Source organism: Tympanuchus pallidicinctus, unplaced genomic scaffold (assembly GCF_026119805.1).
Source record: "Tympanuchus pallidicinctus isolate F22 unplaced genomic scaffold, pur_lepc_1.0 scaffold22, whole genome shotgun sequence".
In the NCBI taxonomy this organism is placed as follows: Eukaryota; Metazoa; Chordata; class Aves; order Galliformes; family Phasianidae; genus Tympanuchus; species Tympanuchus pallidicinctus.
Window position 1 is genome coordinate 895218 of NW_026294739.1, and position 27961 is coordinate 923178.

General features: G+C 44.6%; 2 protein-coding genes across 4 annotated transcripts in view; both read left to right on the forward strand.

Moving 5' to 3' along the window:
• Positions 1–27961, forward strand: part of PLEKHB2 (pleckstrin homology domain containing B2) — a 418604-nt gene that overhangs the window by 125532 nt on the left and 265111 nt on the right. The gene's annotated exons all lie outside the window — the stretch shown is intronic.
• Positions 1–27961, forward strand: part of AMER3 (APC membrane recruitment protein 3) — a 35553-nt gene that overhangs the window by 4366 nt on the left and 3226 nt on the right. Inside the window, exon 2 of the mRNA XM_052685573.1 lies at positions 1544–4530. Within this exon, the coding sequence (XP_052541533.1) occupies positions 1568–4513 (2946 nt within the window). The 5' untranslated portion in view covers positions 1544–1567 and the 3' untranslated portion in view covers positions 4514–4530. The remainder of the gene's footprint in view (positions 1–1543; positions 4531–27961) is intronic.

Consider the following 27961-nt stretch of genomic DNA (forward strand, 5'->3'; position numbering starts at 1 on the left):
TCTGTTGGAGTCCTGAGCACCGAATTTCTTCTCAATCACACCTTGCTTTTCAGAAGAGGAGTGCAGTCGTGTCCCAGTGACCTATTTCTAAATATGCAAAACAGGCTTTCTGCAGCATCAGTGAAATGCAGCTATGTGACAGTGTAGTAAAATGTTTACTGGCTTTCATTAAGAATGCTCTGCACTACTCACATGCAGCCCCCAATGCAAATAAACATGCCACCATCACAGTCACACCGCCAGACCCCCACCTATCACCACCCGCCATGTTTTCCACTGCATCCATCCTCCCGATGCAGAATGCTCATGCTGTCCCCTTGTGTTTTCCACCTTTTGTCTCTGACCTACATTTACTTGTGAATTCTGCCAGCCACCCGCCACTTTGCAGCTTCTTTGGGCAATGAGCTGTCCTGATCTACCTGCTGGGACAGCTGACCTGTGCCTTATGAGATGCTGCCAAGTACTGCTGCTCCAGCCCTGGCAACTGGTTGGCTCAGTGGGCTACGGACAGCTGTTGTGATGCAAGGAAGCACTGCTCTAACTGTGACTCCAGGCAGATGCAAAGGCTTACCTGGTGCTGAATTTCAAGTCACCCTTGCTGAGTTTGTACTGGCTACTGGTCTGGATCCAGGGATCTGATCTGACATCTCTCTCTAGGGAGCATTAGGATTGGTAATTTTCATTTCATCAGGGCTGATAGATGTGGTTTGTCAAGGAGTGCTAGATACAGCACTGCGTTGTTTGTATGTTTTCCACAGTTCCATGGCTGTAAGTGGGTTTAGTTATGTATAAACAACTCAAAACAAGACAAATATTTAATGAGATTTCATTAAGAAAAGCACGCTCTGTCAAGAGCAGGACGTAAGAGTTTTTGTTCTGCTTTCTATCAGCTAAAAGAATGGTTTCTCTGGCAGCTTTCAGGAAGTGCCTCCTTCTTCCCTTCCTACGTTCATACAATTCTGTTGACTCACAATTCAAGTTGACATAAGGCAGGGAAGATCAGATGTGTGTACGAAATAACTGCTGGAAAACTGAAAGGATCACAGCCAACGGAATAAGTAATTATATAGATGAAAACATGAACCGGTTCAATCCTGAACCACATAGGCATAGACCAAAGTTGAAACTGATACAGGTATCAGAGTATATTTAGAAATAGCTATAGAAATAGATTCACTGTGCTCACAGTCCTCATACTAAACCCAAACACCGCTCCATTCTCACCAACAGGATGTTCTCAGAGCCTCAGTTACCAATGCACAGTGAGTGCCGAGTCCTCCCTGGGTCTGTCACCTTCTTACACATACCTCCTGTCTCACTAATCTGCTTCTTGTGCAGTGCTATGACTCAGTGATGGAAATCATGGTGACAAACAGAGCAAGTCACACTGCTCCCAGCTGCAGTCTCTTGTGGTTTACAAGTGCTGCTGGGGCTGCAGGTTGGAGCAGATGGGCTCCTTCTCCTGCTCTTTGGAGAACATCAGCTGACTGCTCGCTGCCAGCCCTCCTCTAACAGTAGCTGTGTTCTGCTGCTTTCTTTACAGAAGCAGATGTGAGGAAGCAGCAGCATGGAACTCAAGAGAGGAAGGACCTTCATAAAATCCAGTGTGCAACACGAGAAAGTGCCACCAGCACACACCACTCCTACAAACAGAGATGACGTGGGCAAGGACAAAAGGGCTGCTCTGGAGGGAAATCAAAGCGTAGCCCAAGTCCAGCTGGCGTGTTTGGCCACGCACAAGAACTACAGATTTTCCAGCAGAACAGCAAGGAGTGGAGCTGGTGAGAACAGCCTGGAAAAGCCTTCTGGAACCTACTACAAACTCGTGAGGAAGAGTAAAACCCACGACTGTGTGAGTGAGGCTGATAAAAGCGAGCGGTGCAGCCCGAGCAGCAGGGCTTGTGAGGAAGGGTTTGCTGCTAAGGGCAAGGGGAGACTTGTAAATAGCGCCAGCTTTTCAGGGGTGTCCAGTTCCACCAGTAAGAAAGAGTGTGTGGCCAGCCCCAGCCCGCCCGCCTGCAGCAGCCAGATGATCGATTACAGGAACTTTGTGCCACAGATGCCTTTTGTACCGGCTGTTGCAAAAACTATTCCCAGGAAGAGGATATCCCTCAAGAGGTCGAAGAAAGGGCTCAGAGATATATTTCATATAAAGAAAAGTAAGCCAGAGAGCCTCACGTTCCTGGTTGACAAGGACAAGAATCTGTCCTCTCCGGGTTGCAAGGGTGAGATGCCTGGGCGTCTCGCAAAGTCCTTTTTCAAAACTGGAGAAACATTTGCTGCTGATTGCTTGTCCCAGGACTGCTCCGACAACGAGCTGCAGTCTGACTCTTCCTACGACTGCTGCAACGCTCTGTGTGAAGATGTCGCATCGCTGAAGAGCTTTGACTCCCTCACTGGCTGCGGGGAAATATTTGCTGACGAGAGCTCTGCTCACCTGGAGCTGGAGAGCAGCAAAGAAGTCCTGGTGAGACGGAGCAAGCACAAGGAGAGCCCCGTCATGGGCTCCTTCCAGGGTGGTGTGGAGCAGCTGGCCTCCCCTGGCCAGAATGAGGCCATTGAATTTGCAAAGTTTTGGGACAACATTAACAAATCAGTGAGGCTGCATCAGAGCATGCTGTTTGATAAGAAGGTACTGAAGGTTCCTGGTTCTGAAAGGGGAAAAGCTGGAGGCCAGGCTGCTGCACCTGCCATGAGGCCCCAGACACCGCCTGATAAAGATGAGGACAATTCCAAAGAGAGCTCCACAGAAACCGGAACGCCAAAAAGTGACAACCAGGAATCCATATCCACAAGCGATGAAGGCTACTATGATTCATTCTCTCCTGGACAAGATGACGAAGTGAAGGAAGCTCAGACTCCTGGGGTCCCAGGCAGATTTCCAAGAGACAGCTACAGTGGAGATGCCCTTTATGAGCTCTTCTATGACCCAAACGAAGTCAAAATAAACCCGGTCATGGATGATGACTTGTGTACATCTGAAAGCATTTCAGAACAAGCCATTGAAATCCCCTTGTCCATCTACAGCTTTCATGTTGGAGCTGAAGAAAACATGGCTTCCCAGCCAGGTATAGACATTATCAGCCAAGGATTTTTCCACAGCACGTGGAAAGGCAAAGAATGCTTGCTAAAGCTCTGTGATACTGAACTTTCACTAACAATGGGGATAATAAACTGGCTGCGAAAACACGCGGGACTTGTTTCTTCCCCAGACTCTCTGCAGAGTCCCAGATCACAGACAGAAAAGTGTAATGACTCACTGGTCACTCGCAGTCCCAGCCCAGAGCAGAAAGTTAGCACAGAGGCTCAGCAGGAGAAAAAGAGCAAGGAAGAATCTAATTCATCTCACCTAAGGGTGTTTTTGGATGAAGGCAAGGCTGCAACCCAGACCTCTTCAGAAAATGTTGCTGAAAGAGATTCTTACACTCACACAGCTAATGTGGCCTTCCAAGGAAGGACAGGGTGCCAACACCAGGACTCACCTACAGTGCCTGGCACTGTAGAAACCAAAGCATCAAACTGTGCACCACAGTCACAGGCAAATGGGGACGACAGACATCCATCTTCAACTGAGGATGAGAAGGAGACAATGCCAGAGGGATGCCAGACACCAGGAGGTGAAAACCTGCTGACAGAAGGTTTGAGCAGACACTGTGGCTCACAGAGCTCTGAAAACCCTTTGCTAAACGACAGTCATGACGTAGAGTCTTGTTATTCCTACAAGACTGCTGCCACCTCACCCCTGGATCCTCTGGAGAGGGAGGACAGAAGTGAAGTGATGTACCACTCTTTGTCCATCTGCGATGAGCTGCTGCAGCCTCTTGGGCTTGGACATTTCCAGGGCTACGTCAGCCCCACGCCACGGGAGAGCAGTGCTGGCATAGTGCAGCTCTTGGAGCACTGCATGACACAAGTGGCATCATTAAAAATCAGCTATGACAACAAGCACCTGGAAGACAACTGCATTGGGAATGACATGAACAGTATTATCTGTAAGATGTCTCAATACAAAAACAAGCTGTTGTTGCAAAATGAACGCAACTGCACTGACCAAAAGCCAGAATATTGCAATATTCCCTGCACAAATCAATACAATTATGAAACAGGCCTCCAAGCCAGCAATCTGTATCATTTGAAGCAAAACGGGGAAAAAATTTACCCTGAAGATCAGAAAAGCAGAGCAAAATTCCCAGATGAAGTCACCAGGGGCAAGATCAATTTTGAATATGCCCAGCTAAATAACAAAGCACTCTCCTATTTAAAAGACTTCACGTTTGAGCTCAGTGCAGGCGATTCGGTTCCCACAGCTCTCAGCAGGCCCACGTTCCTACCTCTCCCCTGTGTTCCTGCTGCCTCACCAGCCACGCACAGCCTGCCCAGCGCCCCGCAGCCCTGGGGGGCTGAGCAGCACAGCCCGGGGCCCTGGGGCTGCATGGCAGGAGGGGCTGCCCTGTGCCCCTGCCCGGAGGCAGCAGCCCCAGACAGCACTGCGATGGGGAGCAGCCACCCATAGCACATCGTGCTGAGAAGGTGAGTGCTCATGGGGGTCAGAGAGCAGCAGGTTGCATCTGTCCTCTTCTTACAGAGGCACACCTACGGCTGCATGGTCTGATGTGTGCTTGGGGTTCTCACCGTTTTCCAGTTTCACTGGTCTTAGCTTTCACTTCAGTGAGGCAGGTAAGAGTGTTCAGAATGTAACCAACCAGGGAACCAGGGAACCCAAACCAGGGAACGTGTACAGCAGCATCACCTTCACTGAGACTTATGAATCCCACGCAAAAGCTGAAGCTCAGCCTTCTGCCCGAGGCAGCAATCTTTACACAAGTTGAAGCAGTGAAAACTTATCCTTTTCCTTCTCCTGGATCTGTTGTGTTTAAACAAAACCAGGATTGTGGTTGCCTGGCCGCAGAGTGCAGAAAGCCCTCGGCATGAACTCTCACCACCAAGTCACAAAATGCTCTTCCTACCTAATGATAACTTAAACACCGAGCCACACTTCCACAGCATGGGGACCAATCTGACCAACCAGCTGCATGCTGAAAAGATGCCTTTGGAAGAGGTGTTGGGAGACTGGGGAGGGCTGGGGCAGCAGTAAGAAACAGCACAGGGGGACCCAGGGAACACAGCTGGCCTTGGCTCACCAGCACTGTGACTGCTCCCTGGCACCTCCAAAGGCTTCTCGAGCAGCAGAAAACAAGGAGGACAGTGTTTCTCTCTGCATGAGCCCAAAGCAGCCTTTCAGTTTCAAACCTAGGGAGAAAGCCACAAACTTTGCTTCATACATCTTCATGAAACTGCCCTTCACCACTCAGATCTCCCAAGACACGGCAGGATGGTTTCAGGAGTCTCTGCAGATTGTCAGTCTTCAGTACCTCGCACTGAGGCATAATCCAGTTGCATGTTCAGAAGTTGTGGTCACAGCTGGTGCTGCATATAGGCCCGATGGTTGCAGTTTGTTGCGTTAGTGCACAGGGTGCTGCAGCGGGGCAGCGGCTGGATGGAAAGCACAGAACGCACCACGAGGGGCAGAGCGAGGCCAGGGCTGCACTGCGTCACTGCTCCGACCTGCAGTGTCAGGAACAGCACACAGCTGGGGTGCTGCCACCAGAGTCCAGACAGAAGATAATTGTTTTGTCCAAAAGAGGTACGCTGATTTGTGGTAGAGGTCTCTCCAGTGGTAAAATGAATGGCGTTTTTAAATATAGATGGGATTTGTGTGCTTGTAAAGCGACTATGAGAAAAGGTCTCATCCCAAGGAGACATTTTACTACTGGCTTGCTGTTTGTTACAAATTTCTAACAGAAAACGTGTTTATGCAATAATTGAAACGGCGTTTAACGTTGTCAAAAGAAATGGCTATGGTGACAGATAGAAACACTGCCACATCACTGAGCTTTTCAGCCCAGTGTCTTCTCGCCTGCCTCCACTACCAGATGGCTTCCAGGTCTCCTGGAAATCTTGTTTATTTTCAGAAGGTGACTCAGGGTGTTTGCTATACCCATGGGGGTGGTGGTGTACAACGGGCAGCATGCAAACATGGAGTCAACTTTGAATCCATGGAGACAGGCATCATTAAGAAGCACTCCTACTCTGGACATGACTGTGCAAACCTTAGGAGCTTATGCATGAAGAATGCTCTGAGGTTCACTGCTTTGCAGGGCCAGAGCCAGAGCCAGCACCCTGCTTTGGCCCTCTGAGCTGCAATAAGCAGCTCCAGCAGTGCTCCTCCCATGGACTCTCATGGTAGGGAAGGTTGACTTTCTTGCCATTTATCACAGGTAGAGGAAAGGCTGATGTCAAAAGCCATTCAAATCTCTGGGTTTTGTCACCCAATCTCCACATGGTTTTGCACCTACAGGAAAAAACACTTCCACTCTCTCTGCTCCAACTGGTGTGCAGGGTTTCCCTGAGCCTGGTCCCCTGAGCTGCTCCCCTTGGTGAACAACAGTATGAGAAGTGCCAGTCTGCGCTCTTCTTCTGCTTCTTTTTTTAGACAGAAATTTGCAAAAGAGTCGTGTTTAATCTGATCAGGAATTTGAACTCTGATGCTAAATAGCATCATTATATGGAGATACAGAAGGGTTAAGTAGGCATTGGAAATTTCCAGTAAGAAGTTCAATGAATGGCAGAAATATCATTCTTCAATACTGAAAGTCTGGGACTTAGGAAATGAACGCGTTTTATCCCTCAATGTGGGTAGAATCCCTGGATTTGTCAATTACTGACCGTGGAAACCAAGTTGCAATCTTTGTTTTCAGCTAGTTGCTTTCCAGTAGGAAACTCTTCTGCCTCAACAGTCAACCCTGTCAACCCTGTCCTAAAGCAGTGCGTTGGGGTCTCTTTTCCTAACTGTGAAAATCTCAGCCTTTCAGACCACAGAGCCATTTCTACCACACAAGGTGGTGAGAAATGCATCTTCCGTTCCCTGTTAGAAATGGCACAGCAGCAAAAAGCACGCGTGCTTCACTTGGCATGTGCTCTCATTTCATTCAGATGCTGAGCAGCACCATTATGCACCGGTTGATGCTTTTGGATGTGTTTCAGTGATGGCACTAAATGGAGAGCATTGGAATAACCTTGCCCTCAGGTCAGAAAAGAATAGATAACTTTCCATCAAAGAGGGATTGCCATAATATATAGGGCAGCTGTAGATGAAAGGAGACAGCGTGTGTGATTGCTGTTATCAAGGGACTGAGATTTAGAAGCAACACTGCAAAGTGACACAGGGATGTGTATCCGATCCTCACCAACAAAAGGGCTACTCACAGCCGAGGCAATTTCTGTAATGCTTTTTAATTGTCTCCTGTTCAGTTTTATCCCCTTTGTCTAAAATAAGGCTGCATTTCTGCCAGACAGATATCCTCTATCTATCTGCAAAGCATAGGAAAGGCGGAGACTGCAGGATTTAGGCTCAGTGCAAAGGCAATGCAGAACTGTGCCTCCTCCTCTGTGGATGGGCAATTGTCTGATAAAGAACAGTAATATTTCTCAAAATGTCCACAGAGATTTTTCAATTGGAGAAAAAAGGAACGCAGAATCCCTCAGCACGCAGTGCCACATCTGCAGCCTGGATGGTACATCTATATATTCCCATGCATTCTCCATGGCATAGAAGAGAGGTCCTCTCCCGAGTCTGACAGAATGAAATGTAAAAACAATAAAATGCAGAGACAGCCAGCACATGCACTGCATTGGCAGTGCCTCTGCCTCCGAAACATGCACCTTTCTAATGCAGTCAGCCTGGATTGTCTTGCACTGAGGCAGCTCTTGAAATCTCATCTGACAGTCCACCAGCCACACACACACACACACACACACACACACATGCACTCCCACTCGGACAAATGCATTGCAAAGTAAAAATGTAGTGTTTGTCACATATGGTCCCACATAACCAAAGAGCAGGAAGGCAGAGGGGACAGGTCATTGCCTCTGCTGCCACACTGGAGTGTTAGGCACCATGTGCCCAGATACTTGGGCTAAATGCTAAATTGAACAATTTTCTCTCTCATTAAACACTGTTGCTGCTGGACTTGGCTCTGTTTCATTGTCCTGTCTTCATGGGTTTTTCTCATCAATGCCTACTCTACCCAAAATCTGAATTTTATCAAGCTGAAGAAATATTCATGCCAGCTTATATGGTACAGAAGGGCTTTTCAACAGAGTTATCAGCACAGATGATCTCGTCAACAGCAGATGCACTGTAATGTTGTTAAATGGGTTTCATTTTAAAACTGAAGAGATTGATTTGCTGCTTTACTTTCTATTGCAGCAGGATGGTTTCTATGGATACGGTCTTATAGGGACTTTATTTTTCCCCTGTTGACAACAGTACAGAAAGCTAAATTCTCATCTTTTTTGCATTAGCATAAATGTGAAGCCAGGGGAATGATTTCCAGATCTAACACCGAGAACAGAATTTGGCTCCCTGTCTCCTTCAGCCTCACATTTGAGATCTTGAGGGGGGTGGTGATGGGGGATAAGGAAAAGGAGAGCATTTCTATGAGCACAAAGGTGAGGGATGGGGCACAGGAAAGAAACAGTCAGCATGTCTGTGTGAGAAATGGGAGAAGACAAGGCAGAATGCAAACACATTAACTGCTTGTGTGGGGAGTGACACAACTGCAAAAATGTGAGTCAGGTTTTGGCTGCAGAAGTTTTTGACCTTATAGTATCTGCTTGAAATTTGGCCAAATATCATCCCACTTGTTTCAATGAATGAGTTCAAATTGTGTCATTCTGAAGAAAATTTGCTTCCCTTCCATTTTGCTGCAATGTGCAGGAAGATATAAGGGTACAGAAAATAGCAAAATATTGGCTGTTGCAGTGAAAGGCGTGAAGCTCTGCCGTTGTAGGGTAGTGCAAAGGAAAAGTAGCACAGGGAGCTGCACAGGTAGCCACACTTCTCTGACTACAGACTCTTTTCAGGAAGTACCCCAAACAAGCAGCATCTCCCATCAGAGGAAGGCTCTTTTGGTTTGAGCATTCTCCTCCTCAGTTCTTCAAGGAATGCTAGGCTGTGTGCATCTGGTGTGGCACTTTTTAATGGAATTAGAATCAGGGGCACTGTGTCTCATTTACAACATTTGGAGGTGAGAAAGTAGTTCCTGGTTCTTGGACAGCAACACAGCTCACCGGAGGGAGGAGTGAAGAAGTGCTGCGTGTTCGCTTCTTCCTGCCGAGTACGACATGGAATCTTACTCTCCTTCTTCAAGCTCTGTGGGAAGCCCATTGAGGTAGAGCTTGAAGGATCCCGTGGCACTTAGCAGCAGTGGCAGCCGGTGATGACAATTGCACAAATGACACCATGAGATTGCAGCCAGCAAGTTCTCCTCTTCCTTCAAGGTGATTCTGACATCCAAGGGGAAAACGTGAGAGTGTGGGTCAAGGAACAGAGATTATTAGAAATCCAAGAAAAGGAAAGGCCCTCTTCATCCTTATTTCTGATTGAATGATTCTTCCTTCACAAAGAGCACAAGGCATGAGAATGCAGATTTTATTGGTCTGCACCCTCTCCAGCAACCATAACTAACCATGCTATCTTCCTCTCCAGATTTACTCGTTTTCCCTTCACAAAAAATTTCCTCACAAGCTGCTCCACACAGATTCAACTCTTTCCCACCACGTGCTGTAGACTCCCATTGCTCCCTCCTGGTGGGCCCAACCTATCACGAAACCCCTTCCAACACACCTGCGGAGTTGGCACCTCCTCAATATCATTATTCCTCCCCAACAATTCTTTGCACCCTGAGGAGAACAGAACCCCACTCAAGAGAACAAACCCTCCTCCTCATGCAGAGAAGATCTCCGCATCTCCACTTCAGTGGCTGAGCCCACTGAGCCCAATGGGTTGGAGTGGGGAGAGCTGTGTCACAGTGGAAGCAAAGCCATGATTTAGAACTGGCCCTTTGCTCCCACAAAGCTGCACAAGCCAGGGCTCCTCTTTCCTCTCTGCTTCTGCAAAGGAGATGTGCTGAGCCTACAGAATCCCAGCAAGTTGTAAATCATTATGCACAAAATGAAAATTGAGTGCTCAGCATGCTGTCAAAACATGCAGGCTTGCACAGAACCCCCTATGCTCACAAAAGCTCTGATAACTCCAACAGCAGCCTCAAAATTGAGCCTTGGGTCAGTGCTTTGGACACACTGCCCAAAGTATGGGCAGTAACTGACAGTGATGGGGAGGGAAGCATCACAACCTAAGATTTGGCAGGAGTAAGGTTTTTTTGTCCCCTTGGTATATTTTTCCATCTTAAGCCACGAGAGGGAAAACAAACCACAGTGTCTTTGGATCTGTGATACTGTTGTTGTTTAACCCAGCAGGTGGCTCAGCAGCACACAACCGTTTGCTCACCCCTCCCTTCCCAGTGGGATGGGAGAGAGAACTGGAAAAAAATGAAGTAAAGCTCCTAAGTTGAGAGAAATCTATTTGCTGTGATAGAGAAAAGGAAAAGGATAATAGTTATGACTATATGTATATATAAATATGTATGTATGTATACAAAAAGTGATGCACAAACAATTTATCACCACCCTCTGACCAGTGCCCAGCTAGACCCAGAGCAGTGGCAGAACTCCCATTCCCCTCCATGATTTCACGTGGTATGGAAGATCCCTTTGGCCAGTGTAAATCACTCACTCTGTTCCCTCCCAGCTCCTTGGGCCCTTTGCTGAGAACTGCCTGGTTCTGTACAGCACTGCTTAGCAGCAGCTGTAAACATCAGTGTGTTATCAGTGTTGTTTTTCTCCTAGAACCAAAGCAGAGCACCATACCAGGCACTCTGAAAAAAAACAATTCCTTACCATTGAATCAAAGGCAGGCACACATCCCAGGAGATGCTTGCAGAGGAATCAGCTGACACCAAATTCCCTCTGACTTCAGTAAGAACACAGGGGGAGCTTCTGTATAGCAGGACACATGCTGGACAAGACACTGCATCACACATTTTCTCAGCTCCAGCTTTTTTTAGGGAGATCGTGCCTCCTGTTTCCATCTGCACATTTAGGAAATATTCAGTGAGGTGCTATCCTTGATTAGCCCCGGCACAGTTGCATTTCTGAAATCAGGAAGGTTGCATTTTATACAGACAGCCAAGGAGCCTGTCAGCAGCATGAGAACCATTGAGGAAATGGAAGCTGCTCCCCCGCATGCCTGCTTTAAACAGAGGATGCTGCAGCTTGTGGCTTAGAGAAAGGCAAGCTCAACCTCCCTTCCTCTTTCATTCTGTCTTCCCTCGAACATTCAGACGAGTTGGGTTTTCCTCCTAAAATGCACTAAATGGACTGTTGCTATAGCGACCAACTCCCTCAGACCTGGTTATAATTAAGATGCTGTTCTAACCACATATGGAATACGTTTTGCAAAAAAAACCACCATCAAACCAAAAATGTTACATCTTCCTGAGGAACAACCGAATGTCTTCAGAGTGAGCTGAGCTTTGTTAGGTTAGTTTGCAGGAGAGGTTAAGTATTTGGAAGCAGCTTGCTAAGTAACTCAGCAAAAAGACAGCAGGAAGCAGCAGGCTTGCAATTTAAGGATAGTTTTTTTGCTACTTTCTTAAAGCTACAATTAGTAACAAGACAGTGCTTGAATCATCTCAGCTCTCAGGAGAGCTCTTCAACTATAATTTGTAAAAATTTGGAACCTCTGATGAATCATACTTAGAAATGTAAAGATGTCCTTAGATTTTTTCACAGTTCAAAAGCTGTTTGACTTAAAAACACATAATAAAGCTAATAAAAAAAAATATGTTAGGGAAAGGTATGTTAGATTTCCTTCAGTGTTTATTAAAAGGGATTGGCACTAGACCGTACGGCTGAGTGCTATCCTTGAAATACAAATTAAGCATGGATGAGATTCATTTTAAAATGACAGTTGTTGCAGATTGAGGGCTGTATGCTGAGAATGACAGAAATGTGAGGGGCTTTGTGTTATGAGTTTTTATGAAGATACACATGCGTGCAGATATTTAAAAAGAAAGAAAACATACAAATAAAATGAATATCCTAATACATAACCTTTCTTCTGAAATACAGCTAGCAGTATTTACATTCAAGAAGTGTTGGTTCCACATTCCAACTTAATCCAGGCTAAAATGCATCCGCAGAGAGACCTCAGTGTTGGATTTTAGGTCTGTGAATTTGAAGTTCAGAAGGAAATGTAGGAATGTAGGTGTCCCACTACACTCCTTTGCTCTTCCTTCTCCCTCCAGAAAGTCCCAGGCAAATCTCTTCGAAGCGATGATAAACATCCTCAGTTAAATGAACTCATTTTGAAAACTCCTTCAAACGAGAAGTATTCTAACATCCCTAACAGTATCTTATGTAGCCCAGAGCCCTTAGGATATATTTGTATCCTACTTCTTTGGTAGGACTGAAGTCTAAAACCAAGGTAGAAATTCAGGTAAGGCTGGATTAGTGCCAGCTCTTGTCAAGTAATAACAAGGAGAAAGGCTCTAAAAGCCAACCCCACTGCCTACTGCACTGCTTTAGAACCCACGTTCTGTCTATTTCTCCTTTGACCTCTGGAGCTTATATTTTTGCATTATAAAAGGTAAAGACGGTGCTGCCATCAGTGTACGTTGAAATTGTAATGCCCATGACCCACAGTGATTCAATCAAATAGTCATCGGGTTATACAGGAACATAAAATGCTGGAGTAACTTAGAGCTTCTCAAGTAAAACTAATGTCTATTGCAGTGTGTCTCAAACTTACTTAATTAAAAGGCCACGTAGCCACTGAATATTAAAAAAATCCATTGATGAAGCAGCTTTTTAAAAGACCTAAAACCAAGCAACTTTCATTTATCTCAATAGCATTTATTCTAAATATTGACTGTTCATTCATTACTTCTATTTTCTTTCTTCTTGTTCATTTCATCAGAAAAATGGATGTTTTCTACTTTATTTTCTCAGGCCTTTTACCAGTGATGCTGTAATATTTTAGGGACTGGTAGTAATCCCAGAACACAAGTTGAAGAGCTCTCTTCTGAGCCCTACAAAAACTCTAGAAGTCATAACCAAAAAAGGGCAGTTCCACCTTTCTGGTTACCTTCTTCCTTCTAGAATAGTTCTAGTATTCATCAGCCACTACTGTGTACCCTAACACCTTTCCCATTCCTGTTCTTACTGTCAATGCCTTAATTGCTTATTAGGAAAGCTGTATTTTTGTGGGGCCAAGTCCTGTAGTTCATTTCCAGCCTAACAACCAGTAAATTAACAGGAAACTACTCCAAAAACCTGCAGGATTTTCCTCCAAACTCAATGTCACCAATCCTCATCACATGTATGCTCAGTAGGGCAGAATTCTTCCCTAAACTGTATTGTAGTATGTCAGGAATTATGCTATCTTCCATTATTAGCTAAGGAAATAACAAAAAAAAAGGTTATAATAGTATTGGATAGTAATTACTGACTCAGTCCTGACTAGCAGTGGGACCTCAGACCTTTTTGGCTTCTCTTAGAGTAGGCAGATGATTGTACATCCAAGTTGCCCAGAGTGTCAGACAGTGCTGGTGAAAACAAATGAAGAAACAAACAATTTCTCAATTTCTTTTGCTAGTATTGTACCTTACATTCTACAAAAAGGAATCTCAAATGATCTCACCAGGCTGGATGTAGACAATAATTAGGACTTTTCAAGTTGCAAGCATTCAAATATTTATGCTGAAAGTCAGTAGTAAACAGTAAGTCATGACAAGTATCCTGGTAATGTATTTTAAGCTCCAGAGACAGTTTCTTGAGAGGTATAACCAATTTCATGGAGGAACACTCCATAAAGCCACTTATTTTTCTATAGCCACCCAGAAAAGACTTACAGAATAACAACAGATGACCACGGCAGAACAGTTGGGTTCTTCTTCCCCTGCACTAAGAGCCAAGCAAACCAGGAACAGAGACACCTGCAAACCAGTGCCACGTGGCCGGGGCAGGATGAATGCTGTGAACCAAATGGCCATTTCTGGTAACTCAGGAAGCTGCTGGTAGAGTTCCAAAATGGAGGTGGTGTCCAGACCGCTTCCACTGTGTGAACACTGGTGCTGAGCCAACGCTGAGGGAGGAAGCCAGATGAATGTTTTAACCTCTATAGTCTTTAAAAAAAGCAACCTAAGTTGAGCAATGTAGCTATCCCATAGGCATTTGGTTTTACTTTTAAAGACATGTACCTCTTCCCTGCATATGCTCCTTCCAGATGCTGCAGCTCTCCATTCTTCGGACTTTTTAATGGGCTGGGAAGACTTGGATAGTGGAATAATATAGATAAGATGGGGTCTCAGGAGGGAGAGCATTGCAGTGGGACCAAAGTTTTTTTCATATGGAACAGCTTCCATTTGGCCTGATGTGCTGTAGGAGCTCAGAAACCCAGAAGAAGCTGCGTTCTGGGATAGCACACCGGGCACAGCACTGTGCCACACGCTGCCCTCACAAGGCAGCATGGTTAGCACTGCACACACAGCCTGCCTCATCAACAGTGTGAGGGGATGCCCATCGGGGATCGTGGAGCATTAAAGGCAGTCACAGATCTGCTGGTCACCTCCAACTTCATGCAGAGATTTACCAAAAATCACTGCTCTCTCCAGTGCACAGCTCACATCCTTCCACAACCCTTTTCACAACCTCCTTCGCAGCCCAGCCATCGTGAAGGTTCTTCACACGTGTGAGGTGGAAGGGGCACCATGGCTCAAGAACTGCAGAGCTGCCTTGCTTAGTCTTTTGGGCTGGTTCTATCAGTAAGTGCACTGTTAGTCACTGATTCTGATGGGATGCTGCATGTGTTGAAAGAGTGAATGCTTCATGCAGATTCCAATTAGCTTGGAAGTGTTTTCTGGTTCTTTGCCTAGAAGGACTCAGACAACAGTAGCATTGTTAGCAATGAACTGCCACCTCTTAATGCTGAGTTACAAGAATTACTGGCTTAATAAATTACCACTGACCTTCTCCTATTAGTTTATTTTTAATTATTCATGAAGCTTTTGAAAAATGCTACAGAAAGGTATTTTAAATTGGGAGAGCATTTAGAACAGACAAGTTTGTTTACAAGCCTGTTCACCAAGCTATTCATTGTGCAGAGAATAGAAAGGATTCCTAACCAACTTCTAGAATGGCTTTCCCACTGGTCTGCAAACAAAGAAACAAACAACAGCAACAACAACAAAGCAACAAGAAAGCAGTTCAGCAAAAACAATCCTTTTGTAGAAAAACTGCTCCTTGGCAATTGTATACCCTGAGCATTCTCCATTAGGATGGGGAAATTTCTTTATTTCTAATCTTCAGATCCAACCCCTTCAGAATTCCTCACTGTTGCCTTTTTTCTTCTGCCTCTTTCACCCTTCTTAGCTCTGCTTCTCTTCTGCAGGAATGGAAGAGATGCAGATCTGAAGATAACATTACTAGAAGCAGCATTAACTTCATGTCTAGCCTCAGGAAAGAGGTTGCAGTGAGAGCAGTTCCTTATCCACCTTCCTTTGTCTTTCCTTGTATGTTGTTTGGACACAAAGCTGCAGGACTTCCAGGAGGGGACTTCCAGATCTTCTTTCTGCCCAAAGCAGAGAGAGCAACTCACTCTCAAGGTGACCTGAGGGCATGTGATTTTTTTTCAGTGGTCACTGAATGTCATCATTCTAGGAAATCTGTAAAAAGTGTTTGCATCTAATAAGGCAATCACGTACAGAATATAAATCAATAACAACAGGTTATCTCTCATCATACCACCCAGCAAACCACTTTAGCACTAGTAGTAAATGAAGGCATAACAATTTAAAATGGGCCCAACAGAACTACGAATAATAGCCCAGAACAGAACTTCTTGCAGTGGAAAACATATCCCATCACAAAGGGAGCTTTCTCTAGCATACAGGAAGATCATCCATATGTCAACTAAGGGTCTGATTACTATCCAAGTGATGTTAATGTTAAACACCTTCCTTTGCTGTGCTTTCAGGCAGGAGATTCCTGACATTTTGTAGAAAATAGCTTAGAAGTCAGGGGGGAATATCCAGCAACCACAGCTTCGTAGCAATGGAGCTGATTTTGCTTGAAGGGCTGAAGACTTTCTTTTCAAACACAACTTCTGAAGATGGGAAGGGATCACTGGCAGGGGTTACATCCTTCTCTTTGGTACACCATCACCAAATATCTTTTAAAGATGCAACTCTGAACTCTCCATTAACTTATAACTTAGTGCAGTTTCATAATCATATTTCCATGGCACGAATACCTAACAACACAAAGCGCAATAAATCCTTCACTGGTTTCTGGAAGACTGGGCCTTTTATGCCCTGGGGGATAACTGAAAACACTTGAAAATCTGTGTGCTTTCACCAAAATGGCAAATCTGGAAAAAGTCTACTCAGCCCAACTGTGGTTTCAGTGAGGTTCTCTTCAATGTTTACTACAGATGTGTAAGGCACGAAGGCTTCAGTTTAGTTTGTTACAAAACACTGCAGTGCACACAGTAATATTTGGGAACTCCTTTGCAGCCCACAAAGCTGAACTCACACCTTCCATAATTCAAGTGTATTTCTGAGGGATTCTGTTATTATGAACGACAGAAAAGACACAGTGACAGTTTGACACACTGAACAGCTGCATTTATATGAATATGCAAAGCATCCATATCAGATCAGATGAAAGCCCCATTCACTCCCCAGCAGTGACAGGACAGAATGCTTATGAAAGAAAATAGAAGTAGGGCAAATCAAAACAAGCAAATACTCTTGTGTTTCTCATCCTTTGACATTCAGTGGTAGTAAGATATCTAAGCTAAGGCAAGTAATATCTATGCCACTGGACATAAGAAACAGCTATATTTTCCATTATCTATTTCATCTCGTTTTGAACCAATACGTAGTTCTGGCCTCTGTGACATTTTGTACTATTGAATTCTACTTTACATCAACTGCCTGATCAATGTCTGGGAGCCTGTTATGCCCTGTGTTCTATGACATAACAAATTGTTCCCTTTTCACCATCTGTGTATCATTCATAGATTGTTTTCATATGGTCTTATTGTGACAAAATACTAAAAAAAGAAAAATCCTGCCTTCTGTGCCCTGCTGATCTACTAAGTGATTTTCTTTAGGGATGAAAATGAGAACTTGAGAACATAAAAGATCACTCATTTATGATTGCTAAGTAGTGACTTCTCGTCTTTCAGATAAAACAGAATGTCCATATACTCTGTAGATAATGCTTTGAGAATGTAATGACCTTTCAATTGATTCATCTGCAAGAATACAAATGCTTACCAAACAAATGCTAACTGTTACTCATCTGCTTTTATCAGTAGTGCTTCCCTTCCCCAGGAGGAGCAAAAAGAATGATGTATTCAGCTGATCTTATTGTGGTAGGGAACCCTTGGAATTCATTTCCCAGATAGTCCAACCCATTCTATACTCACATAATACAAAGGACATGAAAGTTTGCAATAGACTGTGTCCTAATTTATGGACAATTGTGGGGAGGGGCAACAGAACAGTCTGTGCTGTGGTTATGGGATGAAAGCAGGTCAGCAGCTCAACATTCTTTGGAAAAGTGGTGGATGAGCAGCTGTAATGGGGATCAAGAAAACGGTGGATCAGATTCTTCGGTGTGATTAAAGACTGGAAATCCTGGATCCTCTCTCCAAAAACTGTCTTTGTGAAAAGGGAATACCTTTCCTAGGGCTGAGAAAAACATTCATGCAACAGCATTACCAAAGAACTGCAACATTTCTGGGTCGCACGTTGATACTGGCTGATCTCCAGTTGGCAGAGAAGCTCTATGAGATCTGGTACAGGAAAGCCTTACAGCAGCCTGCACTGATGACTGAAACAGAAGAAAAGATGTCACAGAGCTCCTTTCTTTCCCACTCAGTGCAGTGCTGGGCACAGCTCATGTGCTACTGTAGGATATAGTGCACAGTGCATCTGCATTTGTGCCTCTGTGTGTACATTTACTTCTGGGTTGTGGCTGCTTTTAGAGTAGCCCAGCAGCACAAGAAGTGCCTGGCCTGATTGCCATCACTGCCTAAGCAGATCTGCCTGGATGCATACCAGGCTGGTGGTGAGAGCTGTTAACAGAAAGACCTGTCAGTCTTCACTCAGGAGTAGTGTGTTTAATACTGAGCATAAGAAAAAGGAAAAAAAAGAACACTGCAGTGTTTGCAGAGTGTCTAACTTATTGTGGAGGTTTTCACCCAGCAGAAAGCCCAGGGATGGCTTAGCTTAGTGCTCTGCTGGAGCCTGCAGCAGGCATTCATTTTCCTTCAACGGAGCTCCCCCATGTCACAGCATAAAATCTGCTTAGTACTTCATAGCACTGGTTGTACCCCATCACTGCCAATGCCAGCTATTCACCTTGGCAGGAACCTAGACGTTATGAAGCTCAAAGGAATAATTTAAGCATCTGCCCTTTGCCTACCCTGAAGTGTTTACCAGGATGTACCCTGGACTGACTCACCGTCTGGCCTTCCTGTTTTTCTAAGAGACTGCTATTAAGTTAAACCCATACAGCCATGCAGTCAGTTCCTAAATAACAAAATTGCAATACTTAAATAACTTCTCTCATACAGACATACTGTTGTCTGTATGTCACAGACACTGCTAAGCATAGCCCAGGACTTCCTTCTCCTGCCTTTTTAGCTCATCAGAGGCGACTGAGAAGAAAAGCATGCCCTATTGCAGTGCCTTGTCTTTAAGAAAGAAACATACAATGTCAATACCAAATTCTGACTCAGTCCACGTATTTCATCTGTATGTGTCCCACTGGATGATAAAGCATAAAGATTCTATTTACATTAGTCTAGAAATGAAAGAACTGTTGGAATCTCCCTGACACTGAACTAAGCACAACAAGGAGGGCTTTAAGCAGAACAGCTCATCAATAATGGAATATGGAGACTTTCAGGGCTAAGTAGGTCAGTGGCACACGTTTCTGTTCTACTCTGGGATAGTCACTTTGCAGGCCACTCACACTGAACTCAGAGTAGATCCTCTCACCAGACAGACTCCAGAAACACAACATTTATCAACTCTTGACAGTCCTGCTGAGAACTTGTGATCAGAACACACATGGGGATTGAAGATGGATAGTTAGAAGGCTGAGTTGTCCAGAAGGTTGTGTGGAGAAGGGCACTGATGATGCTTAATTTGCATCAGCTGGAGGTGTATAAGGGAACAGCCTGTTTGGCTGTACTAAGGTTTTAAACTGAGACAGGGGAGGTTTAGGTTGGATATTAGGAGGAAGTTTTTCAGCCAGAGGGTGGTGAGGCACCGGCACAGGCTGCCCAAGGAGGCTGTGGATGCCCCATCCCTGCAGGCATTCAAGGCCAGGCTGGATGTGGCTCTGGGCAGCCTGGGCTGCTGGTTGGTGACCTGCACACAGCAGAGGGTTGGAACTGGATGAGCACTGTGCTCCTTTGCAACCTCTGCCATTCTATGATTCTATGAAATTTGTAGTATCAAATGCAAAGCCTCCCAAAAGCAGACGTTCTAAAGACTCTAAAATCCATGGAGATCATTCAAGTGAGTTGAGTGGGTTCTAAATCAATACATGACTAAAACATAGCATTTATTGATACTTATCTGAGGCAATACTCGTAGCTGTGCTATTCTTAGCTCTTATACCAAGAAAATATGAATAGAAGAAAGGAAACACACTATTTTAGAAGAGTCACTTTTCCACAGTGCTTGTAACAAATGAATTTGGATAATTTCAGTTTCTTTCTCTTTTTAAAATTGTTTCCAAAGGGATATAAATAGAAAGCTGCCCAGGCAGCCTAACAGGTACTGCTGAGTCTGTGCTGAAGTAAGTTCAAAGCGGATAGAAAAGGAGATGTCCAGTTCAAAGTCAACAACACGCAGCCCTGTGGGGGAGCAGCACAAGGGGAAATGTAGAAGCAGCTATCTACTCACCATTCAGGGCAGCTGTGATCTATTGCCTGCAGTAAGAATGCTGCTGATTAACAGAAATCTGCAACAGGACTCTTGCTGGGTACATTAATAACCAGCCAGGAGATCTAATAGCCCCAGGCAGCGTCGAAAGCCAAACAGCCTATTAATTCCTGCAAACACTTACATACGGGTTATTTTTACTGCAATCAGGCTAAATAGGAAAAGCAAAATTGAACAAACTCAATTCATCCACATTGCTGTGCAGATGGCGACATCTCAGTGCTGCATACTGCACGTAGGAATTACCAGGTGTACAAAAACAGAACAACTGTAAGGACAGGGTATGCAGGAATCAATCTGCCTGGTAACTTTAACTCCTAAATGCATTTTTAATTTAGTTTAGCATGTGCACCCACTAATAATCACACAGAATCACAGGATGGCCTGGGTTGGAAGGGACCTCAAGGATCACGAATCTCCAACTCCCCCACCCCAGGCAGGGCCACCAACCTCCACATTTAATACCAGACCAGGCTGCCCAGGGCCCCCCCCATCCAACCTGGCCTTGAACACCTCCAGGGACAGGGCATCCACAGCCTCTCTGGGCAGCAATAATAAAGGGCACATCAGTTTTTCTCTACTGATAAACTTGACTCGCAGCATCAGTTACATGCAAGGATTTCAAAACTAACTTCACAGTCCCTAAGTTATAGGAAATGTTCCCTAATATGTCTTTCAAAACAAAACATTTGTTGGAAAATAGATCCAAAGTGAATAAATACACTAGAAGATAAATTTTTTAAGTGTAATATGTTTACCATTCCAGGACACTTTTCATTTGTTCTCCTCACTCTTTGATACTGAACAAGTCATTTATGTGAGTAATGAAAATAATCTTATTGTGCAGCTTTTAATGTATTATTCAGTAGCTAAAAGGAAAGGAAAACCACTCTTTCTATCAATAATTCAGGTCTACCACAGCTTCAGTGTTACTGCAGCCATCTAGCTGTCCCCCCTTACCAAGGGCTCATACATTTTTAATGCTTAGGCTGCTTGTTAGAAGGTCAAATGTGTGAATTATGATTAGAAACACAGTCACCAGGTGTGGGAAGGTCATCTAGAGACAATATTCCTGTTGCCAATGGAACACAGCAGCCTGCAGGATTGGAAAGGAAAACCGCATGGTAGGATCCTCAGTGCCTGAAGACACAAAGTGCTGAGAATCCCCACTCAGCTGCCCCAGCTGCCCCAACAGCCCTGCTGGTAACAAAAGCAGAACTCTGCAGTCCCAGAGAAGCGCTGAATGCAGTGACAAGAGCAGTGCTTCCCTAACAACCACATTCCTACTGGATTGGATGCTACTGTCATGTGAACACCTATCAGAAGACCTCAAACCTGGACTGCCTGGGCTGAATCTCAGCATCTCAGCAGCTTCCCTGGTCTCTCCAGCTGTCTGATTTTGGGGCATCTCTAGGCTACTGCTCTTTAAACACCACAAGAGTTTTTAAAGCCTCAGAGATGCAGATGGATTCCTCAGTCTAAGTGTTCTGTAGCACACAAATCAGATAGCTGTGAGCAAAAGAAGTTTCATCAGCTGATAAGCCCCTCTGAGGGTGTAATTTTCCCTGATAATACATTTATCTTCTGTAAAAAAGATTAGTGTGTCCTAAGATCTCTTCATGAGGGCTGAACTGCCTTAGAGCTCACACAGGCACTATCGCCTTCTGAGGGTGGCACAGAAAACTCCTGAATCTACATCAGAGACACCAGTGAGCTTTCAGACCTCTGCCATGAAGCAGTGCACGTGAGCCTGGCATTGAGGAGTTGCTATTATTTTTGCAGTAGACAGTAGGGTTCTGGTATGCAAGACCTTTCCATGGGTTCCTGGAAGAAAACATTCCTCTGTCAGGGTAAGAGGCTGCCCCAAGGAGTCTCATTCCTCTGCTGAATGTTCTACAACTTGAGTTCTGAGTTGGAAAAGGTTCCATTTTATATTCTCATATTTGAAAACTATGTGACCTGACACTTTTCAGATAGAAGCAGTGGTGGATTTGCCCTACTTCATCATCACTCAAAATGGAGCCACTGACATCGTATGTAACACCTGGTAATTTCTTCCTAGCTCTATTTCTTTCTTTCTGACTTTCTTCAGCAAGAGGGAATGAAATTCATTTGTTCCTGAGAATGTAAGCATTCACTTTATTTAAATTTGAAATTGTTCCACGCTGCTTCATCTGCGTGTCACATTACTGCTTCATGAAATTTATTAAAAGCCCATTTCATACAGATCGAACAGCAGGTCTCTTTCCTGTCAAAGAAGTATCACTACAAATAGAGTAAGGAGGTGAAAATGAGCAGGACTTGGTAAGCTACAACGTCGAGGCTGGTTGACCATAGACAATGTTCCAGCAAGACTCAATTTCAATTTTAGTTTTGCAAAATCAAAGAGTGATAATCTCATAGATGTTTCTGTTCAACTGTGCCCACCTATTCCAAACCTGGATGGTCTGATTTTCTTTCCCCTTGCCCTTCTTCTCTCCCTGTGCTAAGGGGAAAACAAAGATCAGTTTAGGGGTCTCTGTCCCAAAGACCTAGAAATGGACTCTAGAAGGAATAATAGCAAACATCCGCAGATGGATACTGAAAGTTGTGTGAGTACATGGAAACAACGAGACTCTACCAGCTCAACCATCAGAAGCTGAAGTGTCAGCTAGTGCTGTCTTACTTGTAGGGCGGATTTCCAACCAGAGCAATCTGCATAGGACAAATACTACATTACTCACTTCATTGAAACTGTAACAAGAAGCAAATGAAGACTAGCACTGTTGGTTAATCATAAATGGGAATCAATACCTAGGCAGACTAGGAGACAATTGACAATGCAGAGATTGGCCATCAGAAGCCTTAGAAGGGAGGTTAACCACAGAATGCTGTTGTTGCAGAATGAAAGAGGTCAGGGAACACATGCAAAACAACAGACATTTGGGCTAGCTTAACAGAGAGAAAAATAATAGCTCTGTGAGAACATTCTGAGCGGATACAGCAGGCAATATTGTGCTTTCCAAAGCCAGGGGAAAGGGCAGTTTTGATATCTGGAAGTAAAATGAACAGAACATGAATTAGAGTATAAGTCATGTGGATAAAATGATTTTATGCACAACGCAAGCCAGATGCAGACATGGTCTGGATGTGAAAATATTGAAAGAATGTTAAGGCAGAGCACTGCAGAGTCTGGCAGAACAGTGGGCTTTGCCTAGCAAAAGAAAAGGAGCTGGCTTAGGAAAATTAATTGCAAACGTGCTGATACAAATCTGTTATCTGCTAAAATGATTATTAGGGTCTTTTTTGATGACCCCAACTTTAGCAAGCCAACAAACACAGCGCAAACGTGCCACACAAGGATGAGGCAGGATTCACTGCAATCCAAGCCAGCCGTGCCTGGCAGACACATCTAGCTGGTCCGTTGCAGCTGATGAGCCAGATGCAATTGTGACACTGCTAACTGCCTGTAAATTACATCTTTGTGACAAACTGAAGAATTTGAGGGGCCTTACTGCCTTCATTACCATTTCAATCAGCATCAGCAAAATGCAGCACTGGCAAGATTTGAATGGGTATCCAATAAAAATAATCTGAAATGCTCGTGATAGCTAGAAGAAGAGATTATTTACAGAATATTTAATTATAGGCCTCCTATTTGGCAAAGATTTTGCACATGTGAACTTGTTTCAGTGCATCAGATATTAGGTCTGTGCTGGCAGCTCTTTTGTAGAGATAAGAATTAAGGTTGAGGAAGGCAGAATGGAGGCATGGGGAATTGATTTTCAGACCGTCTGCGACCTTGACTCAGAGGGTGAACGTGAGCTGTGAAGCAGACAATGAGGATGGGAACAAGCTGCAAACAGCAAAACAGCAAACTTCATTTGGAAGCAGAGATTACAGATACAAACTCTGACAGCCTGATCCTGCCCATGTAATCATGTGCATTGAGCATGTGATGATACTGTGACTTACAGGGACAGCTGGGTACCTACGAAAGCACAACAAAGCTCAGACACTATTTCTCCCAGGAGAAACACGTTAGAATGATGTTGTTCAAGTAAGTTGGTGTTAAAGATGGGCTGGGATGGAGCAGGGGACGATTCTATCTAATGTATCAGTTACATTATCACGTTGTGATAATCCTGTTTGCTTACATGCTCATGAAATACTTCTACTAACTCTCCTGATCAGAAGTTTTTTAGGATTTGCCTGCAGAAAGAAAAAAATTAGAGAAGGAATATGGTCATGAAGATAGAGAAGCCTACTTGTCTCAGGTGAACTACTTGAGATGCAGTTAAGAAAGGCAGGGAATGTTTGCAAATTGTCACTGAATTATGGGGACAAATAAAAATGGATCTGGATCCCAGCAGTACAAACAGGGACCCCGTTATGACTGCATGACTGTGATTCTCCAGCAAAGAGGCAATTCAAGAGGCTCTGTCCTTTTTCTTTCTTTCTGTGCCTTTTCTATTGTGCAGCAAGAGGAAAGGAAGCAGCTTAGGCTGGGGCAGTGCTTTGTCAGCACAGGTATTATGCTTTACAATATGCAGGATATTGTGCTGGCACAGCGTTCTCTGGCCGATGTAGCTTATAACAGCAGAAATGTTTTTACAGTACAGCTTCTTGATTCCCCAAGAGTGGCAGATTGTCTTTCTTACACAGGTGGCTTCGCTGTCAGGTCACACCCCAGAGTGCTGATCTGTGCCCAGCTGGGTCATGGAACATTCAGCACTACAGTCGTACCCTTTGTGCTAGGGCTGTTTCTCTCTTCTGCTTAGAAGATACTGGTTTAAGATCTCTGGAGTGGCATACAAAGGCTGGAGAAAGTCAAGGAGCAGAATTTGCACTGCATTGATTTCCCGTTTTAAAACTCATTACAACTCATCGTGAGGCATACAAGCAAAAATGCACTGTGTTTATAGTTAGAATATTACACAAAGGATTGACTTACACAATCAAGGGCCCTAGAACCTTATGCAGAGTTAACCATAACTCCTGGTCACCAGCATAGCTGCACACTCTTTCTTTTTGGATGGTCAGTTTTCTGCAGGACTGCAATCCAACCTCCTACTGCCAGTATTTTGGGAAGCTTCCTACAAAACGTGCTCCTAAACATCAGTCACAGCATTTACTTTTGTTAGTGGGCAGTCGTGTGCTCAGGGCACTGTTCAGAAATGACGAATGCTCTGAGAAACGGAGCTGACCGGGAAATGAAAATCCTTCCTGCAAAATATTTGCTGTTCTAAAAATGGGCCAATTAGTGATGATGGTATTTTAAAAATGTTTTCTTTCATGGGAGTTTCTGAATAACTCCCTGGCAGACTGCTGAAATAGATTGTCCATTTTGTGCCTCATGCTTCTGATCAATTCTGTACTACTAATGGGCAAATGATGCAATCTAGGAAACCATGCATTTTTCCTATTTTTCTGGATTCTTTTGTTGTTGTTGTTGTTGTTCCAGTAAAAGTGAATTCTCATAGCATTCACAAGTTTTGAAAAGCTGTTTATTGTCCATCTGCAAGTCATTACAAGAAAAAATTCCCAGCTAACGTCCAGTCTACATAACCAGCTAGAACAATCTCTGCTGAAGCAGAGCTATTAAATAACCTTGACATCCAGGTTACAGCAATCCAAATGGCCAGGCCAGATGAAGAATGCTTCCGGGCATTCCTCCAGGGTAGAAGTATCTCCTGCAAAGAGCTTGCCTCGATTTCCCATTCCAGTTCTGACTGCCTTGATTTAGAATGCCAACCCCTGCCCTCCTTCAGCTGCATCAGCAGGCTGATCCTATCTTTCAGAGCACACATTAGCTCAGTCCTCCTTCACATACCTGGTTAACTCTTCACTCGTCTCATCACTGTGAGTTCTGGGGTTCAGAACACATACCTTTGTTCTTTGTTGTGGATGCCCCAGGCTGGATGTGGCTCTGGGCAGCCTGGTCTGCTGGTTGGTGACCTTGCACATAGCAGGAGAATTGAAACTAAATGGTCACCGTGGTCCTTTTCAACCCAGGCAATTCTATGATTCTTTGTCTCAGATGAGAGAAAGAGAAACCTTCTGTTTTCCCACTACAAGATTCTTCACTCTATGCCCTTGAAGGGATCTGTGGCCCTCCATTCTAGCTTGCCTCTGAGGTTAATAGCTCCCAAGACACTCTTCTTTCTAGCAGAGACTACATCAAATGTTTTTAAACAGATTCCCTTAGGCAGATGAGCAACTGATCTTGCAAAACATCTCTTCTGGCCTTAAAGGGCCAGTATTCCACTGCAGAGAACAAAAGATTAGGTCATGTTATGTTTCTTAGGCAACCTCTGGAAGAAATAGATGAATTAAAAAGTAAAACAAATGAAGAAATGAAAAAATGAAGGATGTACGGCGAGACTTAGAAATTCCAGCAATAAACAGAGCAGAAACAAGATAAATCTTCAAATGTGTCTGTAAAAGGAAGGACTGAGAGCTGGGACATCACTCAGAATATCCCACAGTTTCAATCTGCAGGGACAGCTGAGATATGACAAAAACTGCATCATGAACCGCATCTTCCGAATTCCTTTCTTGTTCGTCGGACTGTAGTCCTACTCTGCTGTGCCACCTTGTGCTCACGGGCTGATAATGCACTGCTCCATGGAGTCATTCCATTCACAGCTCCAGGGCAGTCATTCCTGCTCCAACTGAGTCAGTAATGCTGCACCAGCCAGCCTACCCCTTATGATACAGCCAGAAAAAGGACACAAGTGTATCGGAAAGCTGCACTCTCCGAATCCTTTTTGTATTCTCATGAAGGTCAAGGTATTCACAGATATTGTCAGATTTTTTCAGTGATCACAGGCAGAGTATTGATTTCAGAGCAATTCAGATCATCAGGTAAAACCTGCACGGTGGATCTCTCTCACTCTTTGCATGACCTCCTGGCCTTTCCTTCGGGGCTTCTGGGACACACGTCCCAGCAGCACACACACGTTTTCCCATTAGCAACTCTGGTGGTGACTTGCAGCATTTTGAAGAAGCACATCACCACCCTGAAGCTTACTTACCTCACTGTAAAGAGGATGTTTCACCAGAGCAACAGGGCTTTGGTGAGATTTTTCAGAGCAGATGATGCTTTAGAGATCTTCAAACTTCACTACTTTATGAGTTAATAGAAAAATACCTTCCTGAAGGCAGGACACACACTGGGAGCATAGCAGAGTGCTTGGAAAGAAATCACAGCGATTCCAGCAGATGAGAATGCCTTTGCACTTAGCAGCTTTCAGATCGTTCTTCCAGACACATGCTAAACATCCTTGTTTTTTTCAGGGAATGGCAGAATTCCAGTTCAGGTGCCAAAACTTTCATTCTTGGCAAGCATTCTGAATAACTGGGGCATGGAAAGGACATGGTACTTGTTAGCAAAAATCTTAGGAGTGACAGAACTTGAGGGGCTACCCCCAGCTGGTCTGGCTTCATCACTCTAGGCATACGGAGCCCAATGACTTAAACATATCTATTATGTAAAAATCATGCAGTGAGGCCCCCCTGCTGGAGGCCTGCATAGCAGAGATGTGCAGAGATTGCTCTGCAGGGTCTGGAAGCTGAGCAAGCAGCCACTTGGTGTCACAGTTCTGCCGGCACTTTGTGTCTTGCGGCATCCTGCACCTCCACAGCAAGAGCCAGCAATGCTTCTGCTGTTTGCAGGCTCACTGAACAGGGCTGGGTAAGAAATGGGCTCACTGATCCTTTTAACCCATGGAAAATCAGCCAGCAGATCAAGGATTGCCGTGCTGGCCAGCCATATAGTGCTGCAGTGTATGTGATTGAGATTCTCAGAGGAGTAGAAGTCCGCCCAGGTTGGGAAGTGTTCCTGAGGCAGGCAGGGCTGCTCCCAGGCACTGGGATGTGCCATCACTCCAGGAGCTGGTTGTGCTGCTGCCAGGAGAGCTGGCAGGGTGGTGGCATATAGACGACTCTATGCATGAGGCAATTAAGAGAAGGATGAGCCTACTCTGCCCACAGACAATTCCTGCTAAGGACCCGCCTTAAATACTTCTGAAAAATAACAAATAAGCAAT